The sequence below is a fragment of the Mchenga conophoros genome, linkage group LG7 (genome assembly GCF_057382185.1).
Source record: "Mchenga conophoros isolate Kocher_MC1m ecotype Shallow Benthic linkage group LG7, M_conophoros_male_GT1.1, whole genome shotgun sequence".
Taxonomy (NCBI): domain Eukaryota; kingdom Metazoa; phylum Chordata; class Actinopteri; order Cichliformes; family Cichlidae; genus Mchenga; species Mchenga conophoros.
The window spans coordinates 12,256,250-12,283,800 of NC_140532.1; the positions used below are offsets into that span (position 1 = coordinate 12,256,250).

Below are 27,551 nucleotides of genomic sequence, written 5' to 3' on the forward strand. Positions count from 1 at the left end.
ACTTTAAATCTGGCAACCATGATCAGCCTCTAACTAAAAAGTGAGGGGGATGAGACCCCTCTATGGTAAAATGGGAGTTAGCTTTTTACTTTTTTACAGAACTGAGTGCCTATCCATCCCTACATATCGGTCCAGTGAGTAAAAGTAAAGTAAAAACACTGATTCAGTTTATTTAATGTAATTCATTTCTTAAAGAGTGAGGATTGCCAGATGAGCTAGGATGCCTCAACATTTGGATAATCTTGTAAAAAAAAATAAGAGGCAGGAAATTACATTTAGAAGAAGCAGGAAAGGAACTTCTCCGGAACGAATGTCTTTCCTTTGTCTTTATCTGTCTACTGTACTTGTTCAAGGACTTTGCTCAGGGTAGAACAGATGAACTCTTGTAAAGCCATTTGCTTTTAGAAGAATTAGAAGAGTCCTGCTGGGTCAGAGCTCCTACTACTGTCGCATAGTCTGGTGACATAAAAACAGCCCACACTGGAGCTCTAACTACATTATCCCAAGTAATTGTAACTAGCTACTAAGAGCTGCTGCTGAATTGGTAATTGTGTGGGAGAGCAGACCCGGGAAGCTGAAGGACTGAGACTAAAGCATCTGGAATGCATTAAGACAACAGGCCAAGAGGGTCAATCCACCGGGAGGTTCATTAGGCAAGCTGCGAGCACGCTGTTTGTATTGGTAAATTGTGGGGCTGCATCTCGTTAGCAGGATATTGTCTCCACAGCACCATCCACATGCAGAGAAAGGTGGTAAATTTGAAGACAACATTAGGAAGCAAAGTCTGGAAAGGCATATTGTAAATTCTGAGGAAAGTGTAGAGATAAAATATGTGCAACAGGGATGAGCCATAACAGGCTTTGGTGGTGTAATTTATAGAGGGAAAATACAGCACGCTGGGGCTTCAATCTGTTACCATTTAAATACTTTAAATCAGTCATTTGTAAAGAAAAAAAAAACCTCACACAGCTCAGCTCTGTAGGATCCTTTTTTTCTCTTGATAAGACAGTCTGCAGGTCAGGGAGCTACAAAAGCTGACCCTGGATTAACCACTATAATGTAAACCAGCTGCTGGTTTCACCGGGAACTCACCCTGACCCCTACTATGAACAGTGCTGAAGCACCAAGAAAAAAAGAGACTGTACATGAGGTCTTGACTTGTTTTTAGCAATACAGCAGATTCAGACCTGAACAGCCAGACTCCACGCTGTGCTATTGCAGAAGGAGCAGAGAAACTGAAAAGTCACTATGTCCCCACAACACCCTGAAACTGAATGACGTGAAGCAGCTGCACAAAAGTTAAGAGTTGCACTCTTTACTTGTTGTTAGGGTCATTTTGTTTTAAGAGCTGAACTGAAGCTATTCTCGTCATTAACTGTGGATAAGGAAATTAGTGCAAATACACCAATTCACCAATTAGTGCAAATTCACAACAACACTTTTACACTGAAGGTAAGGCCCTACTAAAAGCTAGAGACCAAGACTAAGCTGTCGCATTAGTTAGATTTTGAAATGCCATTTAAAAATTTGACAAATGCATTTTTACTACATTTTCCTTCCTAATTTTACCATTTACTTACATAGTCTTAATATAAAGTACAACTTTACACGTCTCTATTAGGCAATGTAATCACATTTGCTTGAGCGCTGATACCATCACGAAACCAATGTTCAGCTATGTGGCATCAACATAGTATCGAGAAGTCGTTATCTCACTTGACACCACTGTCCTTTTGAATTACTCGAGAGTGGCTGATTCAACTGGCCCAGACACGACAGCTTTTAAATAATTAAAAATGCTTTATTCCCTAGTGTGGCTGTGGGCATACCCCTTAAACAAAATTAAAGCACGACTGTCACACGGTGGGAAGAGGGCTGAACGGTTCAACAAGAAAAGACGGGCAACTAAAAGGCTTATAGGTGTGTCTTTTAAATAGTGCTCAGCACACTAAGCCATTCAACATGGTGCGCATTAAAGCCTGGAACAAAAAAGCAGAGAGAAAAGCAGATGCGGGCTCTATTCCCCGAACCCATGATCCGTCCTGATAGGCGCATAATGAGAACCAGACAAGTGTTCACACCATAACACATACAAATCCCCATTCATTATTCATGGCAGATTACCCTCTTCATTAAGGCATAGGCAGGGACCAGGGGACAGAAAGAGAGAGCGAGACAGAAAGAGAGACAAATAGAAAGTGATAGGGAGACCGAGAGAGTAAGAGATAAAGCCCGTCTACAAATATGGTACTAGATGAATATCAGCCAGGCAGGACTCTGGCCCGCCTACAGTGCTACATTTAAGCACGCAAGCCATCAAGCTAACTGGCATCCAGAAAAGACAGGGAGGACCAGAAACCATGATGAGTTCAGGCAGCTTCTGCTGTATAAAGTTCAGGTCCCTGAGGCCTGCAGCACTGCATTCTGCTTTGATACTGTAAATACAATGTGACAAAGCCCTTCTGCGGGAGGCTGGAAAATGTCAGTGTAGCAGAACAGACACTACCACAGCAGGACAACTTTTGTCACCAGGCCCTCTTAACCTTTATCTGCTGAAGAAAAGAAAAGAAAAAGAAAAATACTTGTTCTTTGCTTTAAGCCACAAAATAAAACTGGTCTTTTCAACACTAACAATACCAGTGACTCCACAAATTCTATGTCAGAGTTGCTTTTCAAATCAGCTAGTACATTTTACAAAAGTATGGCCTCTTAACCGCGTCAACAAAGAGTAAAATTACTGCTTGTTAAGTTTTACAGGGACATAATTATTATTTCTGTTGTTAAATTATTATCTACATGACCCTTCATGAAGTTATAAATAAGGTTAAAGTTACAGCAACATAAATGCTGCTATAAAAGAAGCTAATGACCGACTAGAAGCCTGGTAAGCCCCAATAATAAAAATCGAAGCAGGACAGAAAACCCTCCCTGCTTATCTCCTGGACAGTCACGTCACGCATGCTTTAAAAGTTGTTGTTTAACACCAGCAGCACGCCCTCCAAGCAAATCTTTCCTTAAGAACAGGCCCAAGTGTGAAGTGTCTTTTCAGTGAGTGATGGATGGTGTGTGTTGTTGTGAAATGCTCCACAAGGGATAAGCTATGGGCTTCGCTGAGGCTGGGAGGTGAGAGAGATTATCTGTTTGTATAGAGGTCCAACATGAAGGGGAAGGCACAAGCTCAGACAGGCATCTATGTAAAAGCTCGGTCGGCTTAAAATTCGCTCCAAACTGGAAATTCTACCCGTGTCTGTAATAGATTACTAAGCAGCATCTATCAACATAATCCTCCCTGAAGTAACTCTAATGACGCCTGAACATGAGTCACTAACTGCAGATCAATCACTGAAAGCCTCTACCGATCCCACAATCCATCATTTTGTTTCATTCTCTGTGGAGATAATAGAGCACAATTAATGTGCAAAGTCAACATGTCATCTTAAATGTACCAGTATATCATTTGAATAATTGGATACAAGCAGTTCTTGATGCCGGTGGCTCAACCTATCAATGGAGAGAAAACAGAACATCGGAAAAACAATACATGAGGGCGAATATAACTATATCTCCACCATAGTTTAAGAGTGAAATGTGAAAGGTTCCTAAGCTCAAAGTTATTTTGCAAGCAAACAGAAAAAAAACTGATTATATAAGAGCAATAACTCTCAGCGCTCATGAGATTGTGTCCACTTGTCCTTAGTAAGTCAAAACACAATGGGCCAGTTCATTTGTAATTACTGTCTGACCTGCAGGTACTCGTCAGAGCCACCCTGATAGAGCAGCCATTCACAGCATGGATTTACATGATGGAGACAAACACCATTTCACCCCTCGAAATCCTTTTAGCTCTTACAATGGACACATAAGAAGTGCATTGATTTTTTTTCTTTTTTCAGTGGACATGGTTAATAAATAGGGAACCCACCGGGAACTGGACGACCAGATCTGTAAGCAGAAAGTGAGAGTGGCAAATGTAGAACTAAACAGCTCAGCAGAAAACAGATGTTTCTGTTGAGTGTTCATGATTTAAGTTCCCAGGTGGACTTATGTAAACTTTTACCTCTAGACAGCTGTGAGCAGCACCTAGAGAAGAGAATGCAACAATGCCAGTCTTGATGACTGTTTTTTGACAGTTGGCCACGTGCTGCGGTTCGCACAAAAGGATCCGACGACGCTCCAGCTGGAGCCTCAGGCATCTCCAAACCTCACATTTCCTCGGCTCACCGAGAGAGGAGGAGAGCCTGGTGTGTCTGCAGGCTTGCTGTGTGTGATGTGCATATATGGGATAGCAGTGCAGCTTGGGACCAAGCACGCCTACTTAAAAAAAAAAAAAAAAAAAAAAGTAATTTGTAAAGTGGCTGTTTTTGTGTTGTGAAGAAGTTGTGAAACTTACTGTAAGAAAAGGTGAGGCGTGGAGTTACGTCATTTTCCGTGACAGCCATATGAAAACAACCAAGCAGAAGGACAATGAAGGCAGAGAGACGCAGCCAAGCCATACTCATTGTCCGCATGCCTCCTAAGGTCTGCCAGCCAACTTGCAGTATTTCCCTTCAGGTTTTTGGTGAATTCATGTAGAGCGTCTTTTATAACACTTGTTTATTTTCTTCTCCTCTCTCTCTCTCTTTAGTCTTGCAGCTCCAGGCTCCTTGAACAGAATGCGCCTGCACCGGTGTGAATTCAGGGCAGTCTTCTGGGCTACAGACGATGACGCTGGTTTGAAATGATGATTTGTGACCTCAGAGCAACAGCCTCCATTGATCAGCCTCCATGCATATGCGGCAGCACAGGGTCACAGCTGAAACCTATCAGGATAAAGAAAGCGCATTCAAATTAGTGTGCATTAGCACGCTAAATGAAATAATAAGCCAAGTGACAGAAAAAGTGATCTTAAATCACTCAAATTATCTGTTAAATGTTATACGTTACTTTGCAACAGGTTCACTGAGCTATTGTAATATATGAGCCTGTCCACCAATTGTAATGCCATCTGCTGATGTCCACATGAACGGTTCAGCAGGGTGTATGAAAAGTTCAAAGCCTGCCCAAATGTGATTGGTTAAACAGAAACCAGAAGGTTTCATGTACCAAATTCTTGTCCCTTGCCTACAGATTGTACATATGAATTCAATTTTATATTTTATTTTATCACTCTAATATCTTCATGCTTGATAGTCTCTCTCTCCAGCCTTATTGTCTTATCGTTATGCTTTTTACATCTGTCCTATTGTCAGCTCATCAGTCATTCATAAATTACTTTGAATTCATTTATGAATGACTGATTCACCTGAACTAAATGCTGAACATCTTTTCTCGGCATTAAGAGGTTTTTTTGGCACACAGCTGTCTTTATCTCCACACAACACAAAGCATGATTATGCAACAATGACATCGCATTCATAACAAAGTGTATAAGTGCCAAGGGTCAAAACGAAAGACTGCATGATTATCTTTCAGTTTCTGTTCATAGGAAGCAAATGATCATTTTGATAGTTCAGGGTGTTCATGTGTGAGGCTGTTAGTAAGGCGCTAACACCAACACTCTCAGAAAGCTTAATCGCTATATCTGAGCTGCATATACCTGTTCTGCTGTGCGTTGGACTGAAAGAAAACAGAGATTTCTTGGTAATCTCTGCTTTCTTGAAAAAAGGTGTGACACCCAAGACACAGCTCATATTACAAGAGCTACAGGAGCTTCTGTCCCATCGTTTTCACCAGATGAACTTTAATTGCGCTGCAGAGTAGTAGGAAGTTGCATGTACAGATCAGAACTTGTCTCAATATAAAAGAGTTGGATTTCCATAGCATTCACTGGGATAAAAGCAACTAAAGCCTAAAGACAACTTGTGGAATAACTGCATAGGCACAGTGCTCACTTCTCCTTAAATGAATATGATATACGCGTCAGCAGTGTTGGGAGTAACGGAATACATGTACCGCCGTTACGTACTTGAAATACAAAATATCAGTAACTGTATTCCGTTACAGTTACAGTTTAAAAAGGTGGTATTCAGAATACAGTTACTTTGTTGAAATGAATGGATTACACAACGGTATTTTCCTGTTTCATAAGGCTATGCCCTCGCTATTTTTGGTTTCCACGCCGGTGGAAACCCAAAAAATACGCATTGAGAGGCTCTAATGCCTGTGTCTCAATCTCGCGGCCCATGTCACTCCTACTTGCGGCCTGCATAATGACGTGAAGAAATATTTAAAAAAATTATTCACAAAAATTATTTAATATGAAGGCAATAGGAGTCTTACAGGCATAGCCTGCGCATCAGGGAATCTGAACTTTTAGATATTTTTTCATTTCCACTAACACCTTTATGAACAAGCTCTCCAGCTATTTTTTTAAGAAACCGTCAGTCCAAACCACAACACGACCAGTAATGGAGTTGAGGGGGCAAATCACAGACTCTGATGAACTGAATGTAGTGAGACAGACTTAAAGGGAAACTCAATATGGTTACTCTAGTTACAACTGCAAATGCTCCATTACAGTGGCCACGGGGAGCTCCTCATTAAATGCTACCAACAGGAGATTCAGTTTCATGTGAGGTATTAGAATCAATTTCACGAAGTACGGAGCGAAGCTATTCCGGCTTTTATCAAGGGGATCTTGACTCTTAGTCAATAAGCAGTCAGATGCTTATTACAAAACCAGACATGTCCAAATCTGATGTAGGCAGATGACATCTGCAAGAACAACAAGGCCAAAAGACAAGACACAAAGATGGTTATTTCTACAGCAGCAATGTCACACACAAGACTGAAAAAACAAGAAAAAAACCCATGCAGACATGTCCTGTCAATTCAGCCTGAAGGGCTTGCGGTGCGTCAAAACACATATTTTGGTAACACTTTATAATAAGGCCCATGACTAAATGCAGTTAAACTGAATTGTAAATACCCTGTACTTTTTATGGACAGGCAATATTATGGAGTGACTGTACCTTCCTTTTCGCATCTTTATTTTTTTACATCATTATTTAAATTACGCAGTACTTAAAATTAACTTCAATATGATTATTTTTTTGTTTCCTATAAAAATTCTGACTTGTTGTCCCTTTATTCTAGTGTATCTATCTTTAAGTATTTGTATATAATCGCATTGTAATTTCAAGTACATTGAATTCCCTTTAATTGCTGGGGAATTATGCCCTCAGTTGGAGACCATATTAAAAAGTGCTACCCACATTTCTAGTTTTAACTTATTTGACTCTGTTTTAATCTTTTGCCCACAGGACACCTCTTAGAATTAACTATTTCAGGTGTGCTTCCACAAAAAAGACTGGGTTAGTGAGGGAGCTCTCTGCCTATACAATCTATACCACATCTTTATTGATGTAGATATTGAGATGTCAAAAATCTTCATTAAGGGTACAGAGAAGGTTGTACCTATAGGGGAAAGAGTTAAATTAGGATTTGATTAAAACATTTTTATAGTTTAAAAAAATCAGGTCAAAATTATCTCCCCTTTCACTGGGTCAGATACGCAAAAGCTATGAAAGGAAAAATAATCAAGTGTCTGGACAGCAAAGAATTTGGACCTACAGCAGTATGACTGTGATTTTTAATGATCCTGATGACAAAAACAGACAAGGTTCTGAAAAGCTTCTGCTTTTAAAAGTCCGGGCTTGGCCACAGTCTGACATTTTTAGACAATCAGCAACCTACATGATGTCAGTGGACTATGACATGTAACTGACAAAAAGAGTAGCCATAAGCATCATTAGCATCTTTTGTGTGGAAACAACCAAAAATGAGACACTACTTGACCACCGAGTGGCAGAATTAACAATAATCCCGGTTTTGTGTGACAGTCAGAAAAAGCGGTCTGCATGAATCCGACTGAGGTATGAAGAGAGAGTTCGACTCAGCGTGAGCAGGAGAACAAGGGCCCCTCTGACAGCACAGAAATCTATATGCAACTCTGCACTTCACTGCTCTCTCCTGCATGATGCATAAACTGAATCATCCCTTTCACTCTCTACACAGACGTGATAGTGTGCTCTGGCTATGGATGATACTCTCCCATCTCTCTGTCAATGATCTCTTCCTAAATCCTTTTAGAGTATATTTCTCTATTCCCTTCAGCAACACATCACCCTGATAGAATAATTTCATCATTTCTTTACCAGAGATTGTAAAACATCAACAATTAAAGATACTATAATTTTATTAGTGGGTGGGGTGATTCTGTCTGGTTTTTCAAACAAATTAAAAGAAAGCTATTTGTATTTATATCTTTATATTAGCCTTTCTCTTAAAAAACACAGATGGGATTTATGTTTGCATGCCTCATGTCAATGGAGTAAAAAGTGTTGCTGCTTTACATTTTCATTACATTTCATAGAGACTAACATGGTGTACTTTTAATATCTGCAACCAAAACAAACAACTAAACGGAGATATAAAATAAATGTTCTGTCAGGACCACTACAGTAAAACGAAAACTGTCATTTTCATCTGGAGTAAGTTATTTTTGGCAGCATCACTCCGTACTGGGACTTCTCTCCCTTTCCATGTGCAGATGTGAAAAGCTTGAGGCAGCGAGACCGGCGCGTACCCCCCATACAGAACAAAGAAGGCATCGCTGTCAACAGATATGACACTGATTAGGTCAGACAACATGGAAAATGTTTGGGTGTTCAGATGGGTTGCAAAGCAGCTTGCAGGAATGCAGCAACTGTATGTCCAATATTAACCTTTCCAACTGAATGTGTGTTAGGGTATCAGCTGAGCCATCAGATGATGTGGGCAGACACAGAGTGGGCTGGGATCAACGGATCTACGAATTATGTCTGAACTTTATTTGATCAAGGATATGCTCAGTTTTTAGTCTATTTTATACATTTTCAGCTTTGATCAGTGTTAAACAATATCTTTATATTAGGATATATTGTAATAGTTTGTAAATACTTCATGAATATAATTATTAATTTAGTAAACTTAATTAGCTATTAATAATTAATAAATGTATAAATGCTCCAGGTATGAGTTCTGGCAATCTGGCCACCAAGGCTTCCAGCCCAGTGCACATACCACTGGAACCCTACACCCCCCTCCTCTAGGTAGTGGACCGACAGGAGGGCGGGTCCATTTTGCCCATTCAAGATAAGCCGAGTCAGGTCTATATGCAGCATTCTGAACATAGTCAGTTCATTAATTCCTCAACTCTAACAGTAACAGAGACCTTTCTGACAGTACACAATATTAAAATAATTAGAGGAAGGGAGATAAATCAAGCATTAGGACATACTGCCAGGAACAGGGTGCCAATAAAACTTCCAGAAATAAGCAACAGTCAGATTAGAGCTACAGAATAAACTCAAGCTGTGGTGCTTCATTTTACAATGTAAAACTCGGTCATAAAAAAATTGATAATACCTTTCTTACACTGTCCAAAAACTTTATAGTAATGTATCTTATAAAAGAGGAACCCAGTTTTATATTTAACCTAACAGGGAAATTCCTAGCAGTGTTTGGCGGTCATTTACTGTTATACAGCTCCTCGTATAAAGTAAAAATATCACTATGTATCACTGAATGAAAAAGCTGGCCCAATGACAATGCTACTTTTAAGACTGTATTATAAATAGCTGCATCGCGTATGCTGCTGAAACAGGTGGTACCACCATTAGCTTTTGCTATTTGAGTAGAGTAGGAGGGGTGAAGACTTCCTGGATTCCACACGTAGTCTGCTGACTGGAAAAGTGTTGCCTGAAAAATATGACCTTTTGCCTTCCTGTCATCTGACGAAGCCACCTGTACACATACACACACACGCACGACATACTGGCCACCTACATCACGCCCGTCAGATAACGTAGGTCACATGCTACCACAAGTTACAGCCAACTTGTGAGTGTTTCCCCTCAGGCCCTGAAACACCTCCACGTCACTGAAGGGCTCTCTGATGTGTGACGGAGCAGATGTGGGATGGGAGGATATCATCTCTCAGGAGTGGCTTTAATGGAGGAGCACTCCTGCACATATGGACAGTGGCTGAGTTGCTGGGTGAGTTGTGTGGCTGTGCAGCGTTGACATACTTCCGCCCTAGTCCTACCGCCCTCTCATGTTAATGTTCAACAACTTGGCCAGCTGTAACGATACTTGTAAGATATGAGTAAGATATGACAGTGCTTCTTTCCCAAGGCCAGTGCATCATGACTAATCACAGTCAGAAGAGTTTGAGAACATGCTCACTCAGCTCTCATTAAAACAACTAAATGTTGTTTAGTTATTATGCTATCTATTATGTTAATTATTACATAATTGTAAAATTGTAAAGTAACAGCCACAAGTTCAACTGCTCATTATGGCAAATATCTAATCAGCCAATAACATGGCATCAACTCGGTACATTTAGGCATGTAGACATGGTCGAGACTGTCATTGTCCCACACAACTGTCTTCATAGTTTACAGAGAATTGTCTGAAAAACAGAAAATAACCAATAACGGCAGTTCTCTGGATGAAAATGCCTTGTTGATATCAGAGGTCAGATAAGAATTAAAAGACTTCTTCAAGCTGATAAGCAGGCAACAGTAACTGAAATAACCACTTGTTACAACCAAGGTATGCAGAAGAGCATCTGTGAATGCACTGTGTATTGAATCTTTAAGCAGATGAGCTACAGCAGCAGAAGACCACACCAGGTACCATAGGATATGACCTAAAATATAATAAATCATGTATAAAATGGTATAGCTGAGAAATATGTTCATTTGCACTAAAAAATTATAACAGCCTATAGCATATACTAGCCTATACTCCAATCAATGTTTTACAGTGACTCCCTCTTTAATTGATCAATTTCAACTGGGTAATGCTACAAATGTTTCCATTACAAAGTCTTAGCGACTTCTTAAATTTCAGTAGTGCAATTTAAATAACAAGCTTAAAGCCAACTAGAGCTCTAGCTGTCAAGAAATTGCAATGAAGTTAATAAACAAATACAGTCTTGGATTCACAATAGCTGGTGCAACACAGTGCAGCTACTGAGTTAACATATTTTGTCATTCAAAAGTCTGGCATGCTGATTAGATGAATATGGTGTTTGAAGAAAATACCCTCTTTCCTGCCCGACCTATTTTTAAGTTCAATCCCTAGACCCAGCTAAGAATAATTAATGGCTCAATCGTCCCTAAGTGAACTATACAGCAGTAATTATGACCATATGCTATTCCAAAGACTTTTAATTGCCTAATTAAAATCTTATTAAACTATTGGACAGAGATAGGGGACATTTTGAACTTAAGGTTCAGGGGAGTTAAATTCATCAAGCTTGCTTCTCCTCTGGGGCTTGTGACACAGGGTCAGAATTGTGGAATTTATCACAAGTGCTGAATTCCTAAAGCATCCCAAATTTAAAGCTATCAGGAACTAAGAATGTATTGATAGATTAATGTAATATATGGCTGTGAAAGTGGATGAGCATATTTCATCACCTCTGTCTTTGAAACCTATACAAGTGCTGAAACCAACCCTGTCTCAGAAGTGAAAATATATGAAATGATTTTCCATTTCATTCCATTTCCCCTCTGCACAAATTTCCATAACAGATGTGAAGCCAGCAGAAGCAGCTTGCTGATGAAATGTAAAGTAGCGGAGCTAGGTCTGTCGCCAGACCTGCTATTACTATCAACGTCGAAGTGGGTGAAAGAAGAGCAGCAGGGGCTCTGCGACGGGCCGAAAAGTGCTTTAATACCGTAAATGCCGAGGACAAAGAGAAGCAAATGAAAGGACAAAGACACCACCTTATCCTGCTGGTCACCTCATCGAACTCCAATCTTTATATTAACACTAGTAAGGAGGAATCAATCACTTCAGAGTCGCTAATCTCATCAGCAAAGTTCAACGTTCAGACTTGTGAGGGCGAGTTGCTTCTCTTATTTGCTTCTCCTTTATTTCTTGGCACGTTGGCCAATTCACATGTCCAAACAAAGGTAAACAGGGCTTAAAAAGCGCTTGCATCTTAAAAATATTCACGTATAGTCACTGCCATGATGTTTATAGAAGCTTGTACTTTCTCTCTGCACTTTTTGCCACTCTTCTGAAAGCCCCAGTGTAAGCTGATCCACTTTAAGGAAGGAGACTGCACTGTTGATCTTGCAGAAATGGCCTATTTCTTTTCTACAGTCTCTTGTACTGTTGTCACACCGATTGCAGTGAGAGGGAACACCCTACATCTCCCATTTCATTATGACGCACCTTTCAGGGACCAAAACTAACAAACAACCTGTTATTAAAAGCATTTTTCTCTTATTGGGGTTTTGGTAAATAATTTGACCCTTTTACGCTTGATCGCTTGTATGATAAACTATCCAGATATTCAAAATCAGTGTTCAAAAGCTGAAACTATTTTGACGGCGATGTTCAACAGTTAGATCTGCAAAACAAAAAGATGTTCCTCTTTACTCGGAAATATAATACTGCGTGTCCTGACATTTGGTGGAGTGGCACTAAAGAAAATCACTGCTGTTTACACCACAAATGTTTATAGTACTATTCATACTACAATAAATGTTTATTCTTTTATAACTACTGAGAGGAGGATGGAGTGACCTGCAAACAGTGCCTCGGCTTCAATCTTGAACTATTTATGAATTTGCAGTTTCAGTGAAATAAAAGAGTTTTCCACTTATAAACAAAATGTAAGAGGTTTGGTAATGATTATATTTATTTATGTTGCTAATCTGCAGCTTAAGAAGTTTACTCTACAGATGGAAGCAGGCTAAAGTTCTCACTGTCAGGAAACATCCTAACCATCTCACCCTCTCAAACTGTTGGCTGAGAGTAACAGCCTGTATCCGTGAGAGTGACCATATGCGCTCCAGCAAATGTGACAAATTCTTCGATGACTATTTTATAGCAGAAATAAAAGCACAGAGTAATATACTGTTCAGAGTACTGGATAAGATATTGAGGGCCTTTAGTTTATGAGGCTTCCTGCCTGCTGCCAGACACAGGTGAGAAACCGTTTCAGCCCAGGCTGCTGAAAGTAGGTCAGGCCTGTTGAAACACTCAGTGCCATTCGAAATGTCTCCACTTGTTTGCAATAAAATCCTGTCTGCGTTTGCTGGAGTGAAATATCGACCACAATGCAGTGAGATAACAGCCATTCACCTCAGGTTCTGTACCGTGCTTCTCCTTGTTTACATCCACTAACTTGGTTTCTTTCAAAGATAAGCATGTGAAACACAAGTAAAGTTCAATGGAGTGGTACTTGTATGCACCTTTCCACTTTCCACTCTTTTCTTTTTTTTTTTTACTACAAGTCTCATTCAACCAAACACAAACATTTATAATACAACACTATCTATCACTATCTACGCGCTTACTAACTTTCACACTTCAGTGGATGCATCAGGGGCAACTCAGGGTACAGCTCTTGCCTAAGGATGCAACGGCATCCGAACCACTAACCTTACAATTTGTAGATGACCCATCCTATCACCCAAGTCACAGCTGCCCAACTAAGTATTCTGAGGCTGTTTGAATACAAGTTTTCATGTTTTAGAAGACACACTGAAAAATTCAAGTACTAAAAGCATAAAGTTATGCTGTCTGAACTGTCATATGGTGATGATGTCATAACATCCACACCTTTTATGACACTTGATGTCTCAGCCATTAACTGTAAACTTCCAAAACCAACAAACCATCATACACACCCATTTCACCATGTGACTGACCTGCTGAGTTATACAGAGGTGAGCAAGGGTCAAGGAACTGCATTCCCTTTGTAGCTCTCATTTTAGCTTTTGTTATTTAACTACTGTGGTAATGTTTATTCTAGTGCAACACTTTTAATGTCTCCCACGAGAAACTGCATGAAAATGTAGCATGTTATCCCCGTTTTTAAATGATTTCACATTTTACCATTCTATGATGGACGGCTTTTCACTCTTCCCAATAGTAAACTTTGTTTGGAACAACTTTAAATACATCTGATTCAGACTAAAAAGAGCAGCATGTTAGCAATAAAGTCAGAATAAGCTTAAATCTGCAGTACCAATTATTCCAGAGAAGCTGCAGCTCTTCCCTTCTGCTAGATGAGCCCTTGCATATATGCATGCGCTTCATATGCTGAAACAATAGGTCAGTGCTGAATTCTGGCATCATGCAGGATTTGAACTACATGCTGCCAAGTCTGGCAAGCTGAAAGTTCTCTGCTTAACCTTTTGAGCCCTACATATTATGTACATGTTGGCCAAACTCTTCCATTAAATTTTCTAAAGCCTAACAGGACTTCCTCCCTCTTACTTTTCATTTGTAACACTGAGTTATCCTACATGGTAGCCTATGGCACAGCTCACATGCACCTTCCCAGAAATACAATTACATTACAAAAACATTTGGTAGTAATATACCATTTGTTTCACTTATAAAACAAAATGCAATAGACTGTAAATGTATCAAGTTTGCTCATTATAGTGTGCCACAGCTTATAGTCAGCCTTTTTCTCCAATCAGTATATACACTCAAAATCAGATGTCTTTCTTTCTGTAACAATAAGCGACTATTTCATTGGGAACTTGATATTAAGGGTTTCATTAATGCAGAGACACGAAAATTATAAATGTCCACAAAGTGAGGACTCAACACAGTACTATAAATTATACTTTTTTTTCCTACTTGGACAGCTTTAAACTGAAAGGTTATTATCAGATTTTTTTGTCAGCTGTCACCGAAAAAATGTTACCATCCCGTGTTTTACAAGAATAAAAGATTAACTTTTAATTATTATTTTTTTGACTCCTGAGATTATTTAGCATATGTAAAGGAGTTGCCAAATAAAACCGAACAACCATAAAAAAAACCACTATATGCTTGGAAAAAGCAAAGTGAACCTTTTGAACCATAGAAGTCAAGTTTGTGGACAGTTCAAAAACGAAGTGATGTGCTGCATTTGCATTTGCTGCCCGTGTAAACTCATGGATCGTTCGATCAACAACAATCCATTGAAATATTTAACCTCGCTAAAATTGATTAGGCTGGTGTGGCATCCATGAAAGGGCGTAAACAAAACACGGCGGCTGTTGCCGCTTGATGTCCGCAGCAAGAAGCTGCACGCATTCCAGTAGCTTAGAGGCTTACACACAAGCTCAGGCTATAGGCCACTGGGCAGAGAGCTGCACCCATCCATCACTGTGTACAAATGATAAAAGGCTCAGAACGTCCACTTCTCCAAATGGCCACAGACCAGCTTTTACCGAATGTCAAGAGCATCAAGGCTAAAAAGCATATTGTAAACCTCACAGATCGAACATGCTGGTGACCTTCAGTCCTTTTTTTAAATAGACAAATAAAGCAATTCTGAACAAAATGCAATCAACCAAACTTTCAGTCTAATGAATATTGATTATGAATCTAAAAGAATACTGGAATGAAAACTATCACTTAAACCATAAGAATAATAAAATTTAGTTAAAAAGAAACATTGTCAGCATATAATAAATGAGAAATGTAATACTTCCAAAGCTTTTTTGAAAATCCCTAGCTAGAAACAAAGATAGCCCAGGGAAAGGCGTGTTCGTCCGAGCAGGTGTAATCAAGTTCATGTTCACGCTGTAATTATCTATTGTACATTCTGTATAAAATGACACCTATGAGAACTGTTTATAGCCTAATCCAATCGTGTGGAAAGTGATTTAGATTTACAATACCAAGAGCTGAAGTAGCAACTAGTGATTGTTCACCAGTAGCGATATGACTGTAAATCTGATTATTGCTAAACTTTTATTTAAGTATCCACAGCTCTTAACATGACAGGAATTGTAGACTTTTCCTTCTTTTATTCGGGCCTTCCACTTGAAGCAAAAGGCATGTTTTGAAAGGCTTATCGCTCTTCAACAACACATTCAGTGAGATTCAGGGAAGTCCACTAACAATGACCAAAAACCAAGTTCTCTAAACCGAGCTCATGAGAGTACACAAATAATGACGAATGACTCCTTTTCCTGTGCTTGTAGTCATACTCGTTCAGTTGTGTCTTATCTCTAGTGTTAACCCTTAAGATTCAGTGATTTAAAAGTTAATTTTTGACCTCTTTATCTGGCGAACAAACCACATTAAAAAGTTTTTGTGGGGGGTAGTCTGTATTCTTTATATGGGGTCCGAGAGTGGGGCAGCTGCCACCCACATCAAGTGACCTCACTTAGTACCGATCAATAGCAAGCTGCGCATTCCTAACGTGAAGTATTCAGCCATCACTTAAACGCTGGTATCCTAGTCATCCGAGCTATCTTGAGAATCCGTCACTACAATGATATTTGGGTTAAATTCCAATCATTGAGATCCAATATCCCAGACGACCAGATCTGACCTATAAGGGCAGCGAATCTGGTAAACCATACGGGGGAGATGAGCTCTTGTCAATCAAGAGTATCTGCCTATAGGCTGCTGCTGATCCAGATACTCAAGGTCACACTTGTCAAGCCAGCACTGCTCAGTTTAGATTCAACTTCACATGTTTGCTCTTTACTGTTTTTATCCTCGTGCCCTTTTTTTATTTGCCCTTTAAATCGCAAACACAAATCGTGCACACAGCAAATATATGGCCCAACACTGATCCTGTGGCTTGATGATTTAATGGATGACTGACTGACTCTTCTACTTAACTAGAAAAGTATAATCAGGGGATTAGCAAACTATCAGATGACAGAGCTCAGTGTGCTTGCCTGCAGGTACAGGGGTATGTTAAAAATTGCTTCAATTCTACTGAGTAATTTTTAACAACAACAACAAAAAAGAATAATCTAACAAACATCCCAGTTCATGACATCTTAAAGCCAAATTGCTCTGAGCAGTCAGTTAAGGCAGAACTGCAGTGCATATAATAAGGACCCTTAAAGTTCACGTAGCTCCATGTTTGCACCAGCGTGTGCTCGAGATACAATCGAAGCCCTGACATGTCTGCACGGCGCCCAGCTGGATTCGTGTAGGTGGGAGCTGATGTCATGGAGAGATGGAGGTGAAATGGTGTGTTACTAGAAAGTTGAGCCTTTTCACTGTGATGTCAGAGAAGCGCACATTTCCGCACCTATTTCACAACGTGAAGGTGCTAAGGGATGGTTTATTATTTTGCAGACAAGAAAGGACTAAATTAGGAAATTCAGCAGATAACATCAAGCCATGTTTTTTTTCAGTTGAATTTACAGATAATGTGGAAAAAAATCCTATTATCTATAATGATGAAGCACATTCCCGTAAACCAAAAAAAGGTCAAATTTTCATTTAGGCTTATAAAAATAATAGGCAGATAACAGGAACATTCAAGTTTCTCTTAACAAACATCCAGTAAACCCAAGAGGCTGCTCTGTAGCTTGTCTCTGACGTTACCATGAGCCAAGCAAGTGATTCATCTCATTATTTATAAACTATAAGATGTAAAGTCAGTGATTTGATGCATGAGCTGGGACAGGATAAACAGCCTTGTTTTGCTTGGATCACTAACAAACCAGAAAGAGAAGTGGACAAAAAGCAAGGCCAGAAGACATTTTAATACTTGAAACAGTTTAATATGCAGATACCTGATAAACTGAGCTCTGTGCAGGATTGTTTAGATTTAGTCAGGGTACTGATTTTTTAGAGTTTAAGCAATCCCATCACTGAAAAAAGTATTTCTTTATGTATTTTTATGCCCCGATAAGACCCAGTGACCACAGAAGTAGTCATCAGCAGTGTTAGTTGCTGTGAGCTTGAACTTCACCTGCATGCCGAACAGCTTCAACCCCTCCAGATGTCTGGAGGCCTCTCTAGACCTAGAGCCAGCACATCTATAACTGTCTCCTGCACTGCCCGGACTCTAGTGGATAACTGCCAGAAAGAAAGCAGAGATGCAGGAGGATCTGAGCCCTGCAGCCACTCATGCTGCACAAAAAGTGCTGAAAGAGGCCATAGGATGGCCTGTGTACTCTGTCTTAATATATCTCATCTTCAATCCGATCTGATGAATTATTCAACCAGAGCTATCTACTGTGCCTCTCACCTAAAACATCTGCCCTGCCAGCCTGTCTGCCAGGTCCGGCTTACACTCTGCTCTGCCACAGGAAGCTTTTAGTCTACTGCTGTCCTGTGGGCTCTGTTGCATTTAACCCCTTTGCTCCATTTCTGTTTCCATCTCTCGGACCGCAGGCGTAGAGAGGAAAAGAGATCATGTTACTGTGTCAGAAAACAGGATCAATCTATAAAAGGCCTTCTGTTTTTTTTGTTTTTTAAAAAACAAAGAAATACAGAAGTAGCTTTGCTACAACTATGCAACCATCCAACTGTCGCACATGACTCATCGTCATTTCAATATATGAAAGCAGAAAGTATTCTGAAAGGTCACACTCAAGAGCCAAATTCAACATAATTGGCAATAAAGACTGAAGACTGATGATCTATTTAATTAGCAACCCACAACTGTTCATGTGCTTCATAAAGTTAAAGTCAACATTTTTCAGGGCAAAGGACTTTCAGACACCTCAAAACAACCAAGCAGGGCCTACATATTCACATAAGAGTTAGCTAACTAAAATCACACCTGCACTCTCATAAAAATTGATCAACAGATTTACAACAAAGTGTGTAATATTTGAGCTCTGTGCAACATGACACATGAGAGGCGAGAGTGCCTTTTGCAGTGGGCTACATTGTACTATTTGTGTCCAAGGTTAGAGAAGAGCAACTATGTCAGTTAGGTGTTTCAGCCAATGTCCATCGAATATGTCTCTGTAAAGTAAGTAATCACAATGTTAAAAGACAGCATGTTTACAAGGAGGGGCAATCAGACGTGTGATTGGAGAGCTGCCGCAGGAATGTCTTTAAGGGTCAGTGGCACCATTAGCAGAGTAAAGGGCATAACCTGGAATGCTTAGAGATATCAAATCACGGCTACGGGGGAGGGACAAGTTGCCAAACAAGGCTCGGCCGGAGGCTGATTCAATCATCAGAGCTACTCCCGCACTTACATCAGGATGGACACAAACAAATTCAACCACTAACAGTGACATGATGTACATTTCCTGTATGTGATCCAATAGCCGATGCGTTCTTTTTATAGCTTTACGTTTTAAAAAACAGCTTTATAATGAAACATGCACGAGGAACAGGTGCGAGGTGATGAGTGACGGAAATATACCCTGAAATGGGAATTTTGCAACTCTCACACCAGCAAGTAGGAAATGCTGACACGTGTGTAAGCATACTCCACATAGTTTTGTAAAGCTGTTTCAAATGATTGTGTACAGTTAAAATAGAGCGCTGCACGTACAAGACAAGGTCCCGCAGTACTTCCTGTGGATGTGACGTTTTTTCGATGCGTGTTACATGAGGGTTAAAAAGGCACGTGTGGGTCTAGGAGATGCTGACGTGAGAGCACTGATCTGGCCATGTTCCATGTCCACAGTCATTTCCCACACCATGGCACAGCACTAGACTGGGAATAAACAGAGAAGCCCGCTGTGCTCCCAGAATGCATGTTTGCAGAGTTCCCATCAGTGAGTACACAGTAATAGGACTCCCTGAAGGCCTGTGTTTAACCTTTAGGTTACAAGTGGCTGGCCCTTCTCTTCTGTACCCCGGCCATAAACCCTTTTTTGTCTTGCTTTCAACAACACTTAGAAAAACGTAAAGGAAGTCAGATAAAATCACAACATCTAAAGGACATGTGACGTGATTAAAAAGTCCAGAACAGCTAGTACATGGACTGTGCAGCGAGACTAGTCTTGGTCAGACTCTGAGTTTGAACTGTTAAGGCATTACAGACGATTGCCGACACTCAGGAAAAGAAACCGAATAATCTGAGATTTCCTGACCACTAAGTAAACTCCACCTGCTGATGAGAATCGTGTAACTTGACCTAAAGTTACCAAAATCTTCACTTTCTATTTTATTTATTTTACTTGAGGGCTCATTTTCAGGAACATCTCTGTAAGAAACACCATGAATGCAAAAGAATACCTGAGGTTACTGCAGTAAGTATAGATCAGGGATGTCATTGGGCAACATTTTGGATGAACACATCTCTTAAAAATATTTTTCGCAACTGCTGAGAACATACATATAGTACAAATGCTGTACATAGCAGACACGCATATGCATACTTTATGTTGGGGCAAGAGTCAACCTGACAATATAAACAGATGAAGGAGGATGAGAGCAGCCTAAAGCTGAGAAAATACCCCTGGGATGTGCTGACAAACAAGAAATGTGAACGTGGGGCCAGCACGGAGGATTAGCTGTGGTAAAACAGTGTGATGCAGTATGATTAATTTCTTCTTTGTCTGTTCTCCACAATGCAGATTTAGTAATCAGCAACAGGTTGCTTGTTGCTTTGAGCTGCTACCATTGACAGCCCACAGTTCCACCTTGCTTACACTACTTTGAGCAGACTCGATGCAGCACAGCAGCGCCTCGAACACACTTTCAGTCTGCAGAGGAATGTTTCAGCAGCGTTCAGGTCAAGGCAGGCTCTCACTGCAAGCAACAACCACCATGTCATAAATTTAACTTTTTTGTGAAGTCTGGATTTTAGCTATTGATATAACAGGCACCATCCTTTACCAACGAGCCAAAGCCTCTCTGACAGCATCATACAGGCAGCTCATTGTCGAGGCCGCCGGCATCCAGAATGCAACTGCCAGCTGTTTTCTTTGTGGATCAAACCAAAAGAAACAGCAGGCCAAGGTCAGCACAGACAAGCTTTTCTCCTACAGCAGACAGACCAATCTCCATATAGCGGGCCAGAAAAAACGTCGATTGCTGCCACAAATGTGATAGCACTGTTGATTATATTCCACCCTCTTGTGGAATAATCCGCCATTCTTGAAAATTCATGAAAGCTCGCATTTATTCCCGTTCTGCTGCTGGGTGTTTGTTGATCGCTTGAGAATCTGTGTCTGCGTGCAAGATTGTTTGTGAGGGTTATCTCTCATGTCCCCTGTTGGTAGATAGATGCTAGACAAACACAGATAAGCTTTTAAGGAGGATATCAAGTTTTCCTGAGGATGTATCCTGTAAGATCACAGTGATTCAGATTGTTTTATGGTAAAGTTTCCCTCCACTCCAAAAAGTCCACTCCAAAAAATAGCCTGGATGTTTTGAATGACCTTTACTGTGCTGAATGATAAACATACACCTAAAAGAGAACATGATTGTACGCTCAGCCAGCTGCAGTAAAATATGCAACTTAAAAAAAAGCTTATGGGGAAGCTTGAAACCTCCAAAGTTCACAACCGGAAGTTATTCTAGTCAGACGGCACTATTTCCATATTTATTGAGCCTTTTTATATTAGGGAAATGAAATAAACGTGATGTAAGAATACAAAAGACAATATAATACACAAGTTATTTTTAAATGCAACATAATAAAACTAAAGCTCACTCCAATAGGGGAAAATCAACCATATCCTTCTACTGATTGACTGCTAACCACATTTCTGACAGTTTGCCATTAGTAGATTGTTTTGCCAGCAGCATGTCAGTGAGAACATTATTTGATGTTTCTATATGCTATCACACAAAATTCCAAAAAAGGATTCCAATTTCAATTGGAAAAGTACATGCTGATGATTCTGTTCTTTCATCTGATTTCCCATACCCTTCTTGATTTACAAAAAGTAGCTTGGAGAGGATGCAGGGGTAATTGAACCCACATTTCATACCCTCTGCCTGCAAATAGGAGCCCAAACCCCCAGACACAGGCTCACTCCTGAAGAGCTGTGCCTCAGCATAAAGACGCTAGAGACAGCCGATACATGCCAAAAAGTGTTAAAATGTAACACACCCAGGCAAATACCTATTATTCTAAGGGAAATGAGTCCAAGATCAACATCACTTAATGCATGGGTATCTCCTACATGTTTAGGAGATAGAACAATGACCCACAAATACGAACACACTGCACACACATGCATGAGGCTGCACTCAAAGTGGGTTTTTAATGACCCCATTGCCCTTCTATCACCTTACGATAAAGACCTAGTGGAGAGGATGGTGGTCTGTCTCATGTCAACTCACACCCACTTTTCCTTTTAAAGAGAGAAGCTAACCTCACATGGGCTCACTCATAAAAACATCATAATTCTCCAACAGGCAAATGATGGGTTATCCTAGCATTGTTTTAACAGGTAACCAGAACTGCAGCGCACTCGCATCAATGATTCATGCAGCCACGGCACCACGCAGTTAATGAACACAAGGGTAGTCATTGTAACACCATTACTTACGCTCTGTCCCAGTCAGCTGTTAAACAGAAACTCACGTCAGATCTAAAACAGCTTTCCTTTAGGTGGCCCACAGGCAGATCAGTCCGTCTTTCAGGGGGGGACGTCTGAAGAAAAAAAATCCACAGGTACAGAGAAGTTTAAATCTCTCTCAGATGACAGCTCTGAGTCCACACGTCCACACTCTCCCTCTGTCTGACACAGTCTACTACAGCCTGCCCCCTGGCCACTCAACAGACTGCAGCTCCGCCCACACACAGTCACAAGAGGGAGGGAGGTACACTTCTACAAGTCTGATGTTGACTCATTTTTTCTTTTTTTTTTTAAATCCAGCAACCTTCTGCACTACTTTAATGACTCAGAGTAAAATAGAAACACTCACATTATCCTGCATGGGGAACGTTAGCAATGAAGATCAAAAAGAACACATAAGCAATAGTAAAAGACAGATAACAGATCTAATATTAACCACAAAGACAGTAAACTATTAACATCAGATTTATATTTTTTTACTTAGTATGCATATCCTAACATTCCTCTTTAGTGTGAACTTAAGAAGACGTTCTTGGCATTTTTGCCCAACATCATTTGTTTTTAAAAATTAAAATAAATACACTAATGTCCTGTCATTTTCTGGTCATTACATTTTTGGCTGTGCTTTCAAAGAGAATTCCTACAATGTTGTGAAAACATAAAGAGAGAATACAACAGCAAAAACTATTTTTTTGGACAAGACTCCACTGATACGAGTAACATATAGAAGCTTCCTTACTAGTTATAGTGACACAAAAGCAGATTGGATTTCAACACTTATAATCTCTTAAATATGTAAATCTTAAATATGTTAATAAGTAAATATTAAAGCTAGAATGTGCAGCCTTTAATGAATCTGTATTCCTAGTCTTTTATTTGGAAATTTAAATTCCTGAATAAAAATCTAGCCATCACAAACTTTTGATAACAAATAGAACAACAAAGATCCTCACTAGTGTTAATTGAGATGTGGTAAACTTGTTTTTGCAGCTCGCCCATCTTATTATTAGTAGTAATACTTCTTTCTAATAGTCATTCGGATCTTGAGACAGTGTCTGTTCAAAACAAATACCTCCCAACCACAGCTACAGCTTCTTTTATTTCAGACTTAAACCTCCGTGAAGTAAAATCTGACGATCAAAAGGAACACTTCTTTCTCTTTGGATGGCATATCTGTGAAACATGTCACTAACACGCAGCTTCGAGCATGAGGGTTCACTTGTTTACGTCTTGGCATCGAACATTCTTTTCATTTTCCAAGTTAATCATCAGAAATCTGACAGAAATGTCTAGAATTTTATCATGTAGCCACAGCATTGCAACAAAAGCATTCTTCAATGCCTCCTACATATTTAAAACTTTAAAGCAGCATTAGTCCTTTTGCATGCTCCAACAGTAACCGTTTCGTGCTTATTTTAAAGTCCTAGGACTTAATGTAAATCAGTGAGAGCCGAGATCCACTGAACTTAAGGCTACATGAGAGGCACGTGAAGAAGAGAGTCCTGCATGTGAAGCTGAGCCACATACCAGTTCTAAAATAATACACACAACAGTAGCAAGGGCAATGTTTTCAGGCCATGACACTGAAAGTACGACAGAGGTGATGCAAAGTCTTAGAAGAGGCCTTTTCATTACTTGTAAAGGGGACATCAGACTCCAAAGAATCACCTCTTTTTGTACTTTATGAACAGAGCTCTAATAGTTTTCTTAATATATTAATAATAATCATGATTTTTACAATGTATACTAATATGCTGATACCTCAGGTTTGTTTGAAACATGCTAATAAATACACATCAAAGTATTTAAAAAGTCTAGTCGAAGCGAAGTGTTACCAAAAAAACTTTACATGCCTGCTCCAAAAATATTTGCAGGGTAAATAGAGAGAAGTGTAAGATAACAGCATGTTGAGACGGGGACGCCTGTTTCGAAAATAGCATATGCTAATTATACACTTTAGGCAACTGCTAAGGAGGGCGATGCGATGCCAAGTTTGAGATGTTGGGACTCTGAATTTCAGCTCAGTGTTCTTTTACGAAGTCGACTCCACACTGAGGCCGTAGCGAGGATACTCACTCACCTATTTATAACTTACGTCTACTGGATACCTCCCTCAGATTAGTGGCACACCTCTTGTTGAGCTAAACCACCTGCTACTGCCATGCAGCGGACAGTTTCAAACAATCCGTAGGACTTCTCTGACAGATGTCTAAACACATAGAGCAGACCAGTCAAACAGATACAAACTGGCCCAGTTAATGCGCGTGCCCTGAAAATGTCACTTTTCATTGCGTCTGCTTTATGACTTCAACAAAAACGGCACTCCTGCAGTTAGCAATTAGCAAACACAGAAACGCTCCTCTGTGCGAAATGGTTAACTACCACAGAGGAGGCTATGAGGACATTACTCAGGGATGGTCGGCCATAAGCTGCTTTTGGAATTAGGTTAAGCATAAATATTAAGGGAAAGAAGACACTGGAGTACAAAGTTTGAGAAACTGAGTGAATAATTCCTTGTTTTTATCTATTAATATTCTGAAAGGGCAGTTGCATTATTATTATTATAGGGTTTTAGGTTAATATTTATGTGTTAAGAATAAAACTGATATCGCTTACTGTTTACATACAAAGACTGATCATGGGATTGAAATCACATTAGCGTCACTGTCACATCACAGGGAGTGTCAACCAAGAAAGAAGCCCCATGCTCCAAAACTGACACCCACAAGCTCGACTGAAATTTGCAAAGCTTTTATGGCAAGACAAGACAAAGTTTAAGCCATTTGGCTACAATGACAGGAGGTATGTTTGGAGGAGCAAGGGTGAGGCTAAGTTTGATTATCAAGCACGGTAGTAGTAGCGTCATGCTTTGAGGCTGTTTTGCTGCCAGTGACAATGGTACATTACACAAAGTGGATGAAATGAGGAAAAAGGACTACCTCCAAATTCTTCTGCTTCACATCAGATCAGGAGGTAGACAGCTCAAACTTAGACACAGTTAGGCGTTCCGTCTGGACAATGACTCCAAACACAGATCATAACTGGTTTTGCAATGGATAAAAGCAGGCTAACATTAAGCTTCTGAAGAGGCCGCCCCAAAGCAACAGCCTCAATGTTATTCAAAATTTTGGGTCTGTGCCAGGAAACTTCAAAAGTTTCAAAGAGATCTACCAATTCTGGGAAGAACCATTTGTTAAAGGCCATTCAAACAAATGTTAGTGTTGGTATATGTAACATTTTGAGCCTGTTTGGATCAGAGAAATCCAAAATAAATGTAAGATTAATCATCCAGTTCTTTTTTTTTAAGTCATTAAAGATACATGCTGTACAGTCATTCCACACTGGAAAAAGAACAGTTCAAAGAAATAATTAAAAGCACAAAATTACCATGACATTCATGCCCATGATGAGAGTATGTAAACCACAACTGTATATGGTAATGAAAATATTGTTCAGAGCGTATTACTCAGCAACTACGGTGGACCACATTTTGCATAAATTAACCAGAAGCAATCTACTGATTGTTGAAAATCTCAAAATAGCTGGAAATGTTTGATGAAGCAAATAAACCCTGACATCTTGGAGAAGACCCATGCAGTTAGTTTTAAGTTCGATAACATTAAGCATGTGATACATAATGAGCTTTTCTGATTCCAGAAGACCACTTGAAAATGCAAGTTTGATCATTCTCCAGCCTCTGCATGTTTCACACACAGCAAGCAGAAGTGCTGACAACTCATTCTATATAAATGAATAACTGCAGAGGAATTACAGCGCTGCGATAAGCCCTCGTGTTTCACATATTAGTTTAATGGGAACACACCAGATAGCAGCACTTAAGAGTCACTGAGGCTGACAGAAGCGCTGAAGACAGCTGAGAAACACCGGCCCCCAACTCTGTTTCAGTGTTTGTCAACGCAGTGCTATCCAATGTGTTGAAACTCCGTAACTGTGCAAAGCATGTGATAGAAAAATGTGACAGACAAAAACCAAACTGGCTAACTTCTTCCTTACTGTACGCCGTTATTTTAGCGGCTACATTTTGTCAGAATAATACCTTTTTATGCCGAGGCTACTTATGACCTTGTGACAATCAAATGCTTGGCTTCTGCTCAAGCCAAGCATTTAACAAACTTTTTTTTTTCAATAAGAAGAAAGCACCTAAGATCTCCTGAGACCTTCACTTTCAGCAATAAAAGTGTTGTTAACATGAGCTGGAAAATATTTCACCTTTAGCGAAAACACTGCTGTGCATCTTACAGGTTGTCAGCAGTTGCATAGTAACAGCAGGGCCACGGCTGGCACTTGCTTCAAGCATCTGTTCAGTGCTACAAACTAAAAGGAAAATTCCAGTCAACAAAGTTGTGAAGCTACTAAAGTCACAACTACTCAGCTAAGGCCTTTGTTTGTCCTCATACCACTTATATTAGCACAGCTTTGACACCAGGTCAGGCGATGATCTGGCAAAGTTCGACAGCTCTTTGTTGTTAAAAATCCTCTTACTGCAGTCTGACGGTAACAGCAATAGTTTGTTCCAAATCTTCATTAAACCCATATGATGTTTACACAAAGAACAATTCTCAAACAGAAGCTTTTATGGAGCGCCAAGCTCTTCTGTTTGATTTACATTTTGCACTTTACACAACGCTAAGCTCCCTTCTCTCTGTCAGGAACTCACGACACTCAAGACTGTTTCTTGTCAGCACAAAGCCTGACATATTTACTACAGCTGAAAGTCTGGGATCTGCACAAGAGTTTCAAATGACTTTTTTCTAGTTTGCACAAGGTATGGATGCATAATGACAGACCTACTAGCGGACTGCTATTTGCTATTAGGGTATCATAGTTGTTGAAAGAGTGGATAAATTCGGGTGAGACTAAATAAATTGGGGCAGGTGGTGAAAAAAGAAGGAAAGAAACAAAACAGTAAGTAAAACAAAACAAGACAAAAATAAAAACAAAACTGAAACAGCAAACATTACTAACTAAAGGACAATTTAACACTGAAACATAAAGAGTAACACTAAACACGATGACAGAGACAAAAGACATAGGAACAAAACCACGTCTGAAATGACCAAGCAAACCACAATGACAAAGACAGTCATAAGACTCAGACTTGAACTTGGGCCCCAGTCACACAGGCCTAGAGGTTGGTCATTGACTTCCTGGCCACCACTCCTTGCTATGGAAAAATGTGTATTTCCAACTGCTTGGTGAGTGGTTGCAGGCAGTCACTGTGATAGCCACTAAAGCCCACAAACCTAGAGACCACTCAGTGACAGCCCTCCACAATCTCTGGCC

General features: G+C 39.9%; 1 protein-coding gene across 4 annotated transcripts in view; it reads right to left on the reverse strand.

Moving 5' to 3' along the window:
- The window catches only part of sema4ba (sema domain, immunoglobulin domain (Ig), transmembrane domain (TM) and short cytoplasmic domain, (semaphorin) 4Ba), a 53,295-nt gene that overhangs the window by 18,864 nt on the left and 6,880 nt on the right, over positions 1-27,551 (reverse strand). For 2 of the 4 annotated variants that reach the window (XM_085282117.1, XM_085282115.1), the window contains exon 2: positions 4,391-4,799. In XM_085282117.1, coding sequence (XP_085138243.1) covers positions 4,391-4,508 — 118 coding nt within the window. In that variant the 5' untranslated portion in view covers positions 4,509-4,799. Of the gene's footprint in view, positions 1-4,390; positions 4,800-22,217; positions 22,418-27,551 lie in introns of those variants that run through there. The other 2 variants (XM_085282116.1, XM_085282114.1) reach the window with 2 other exon arrangements.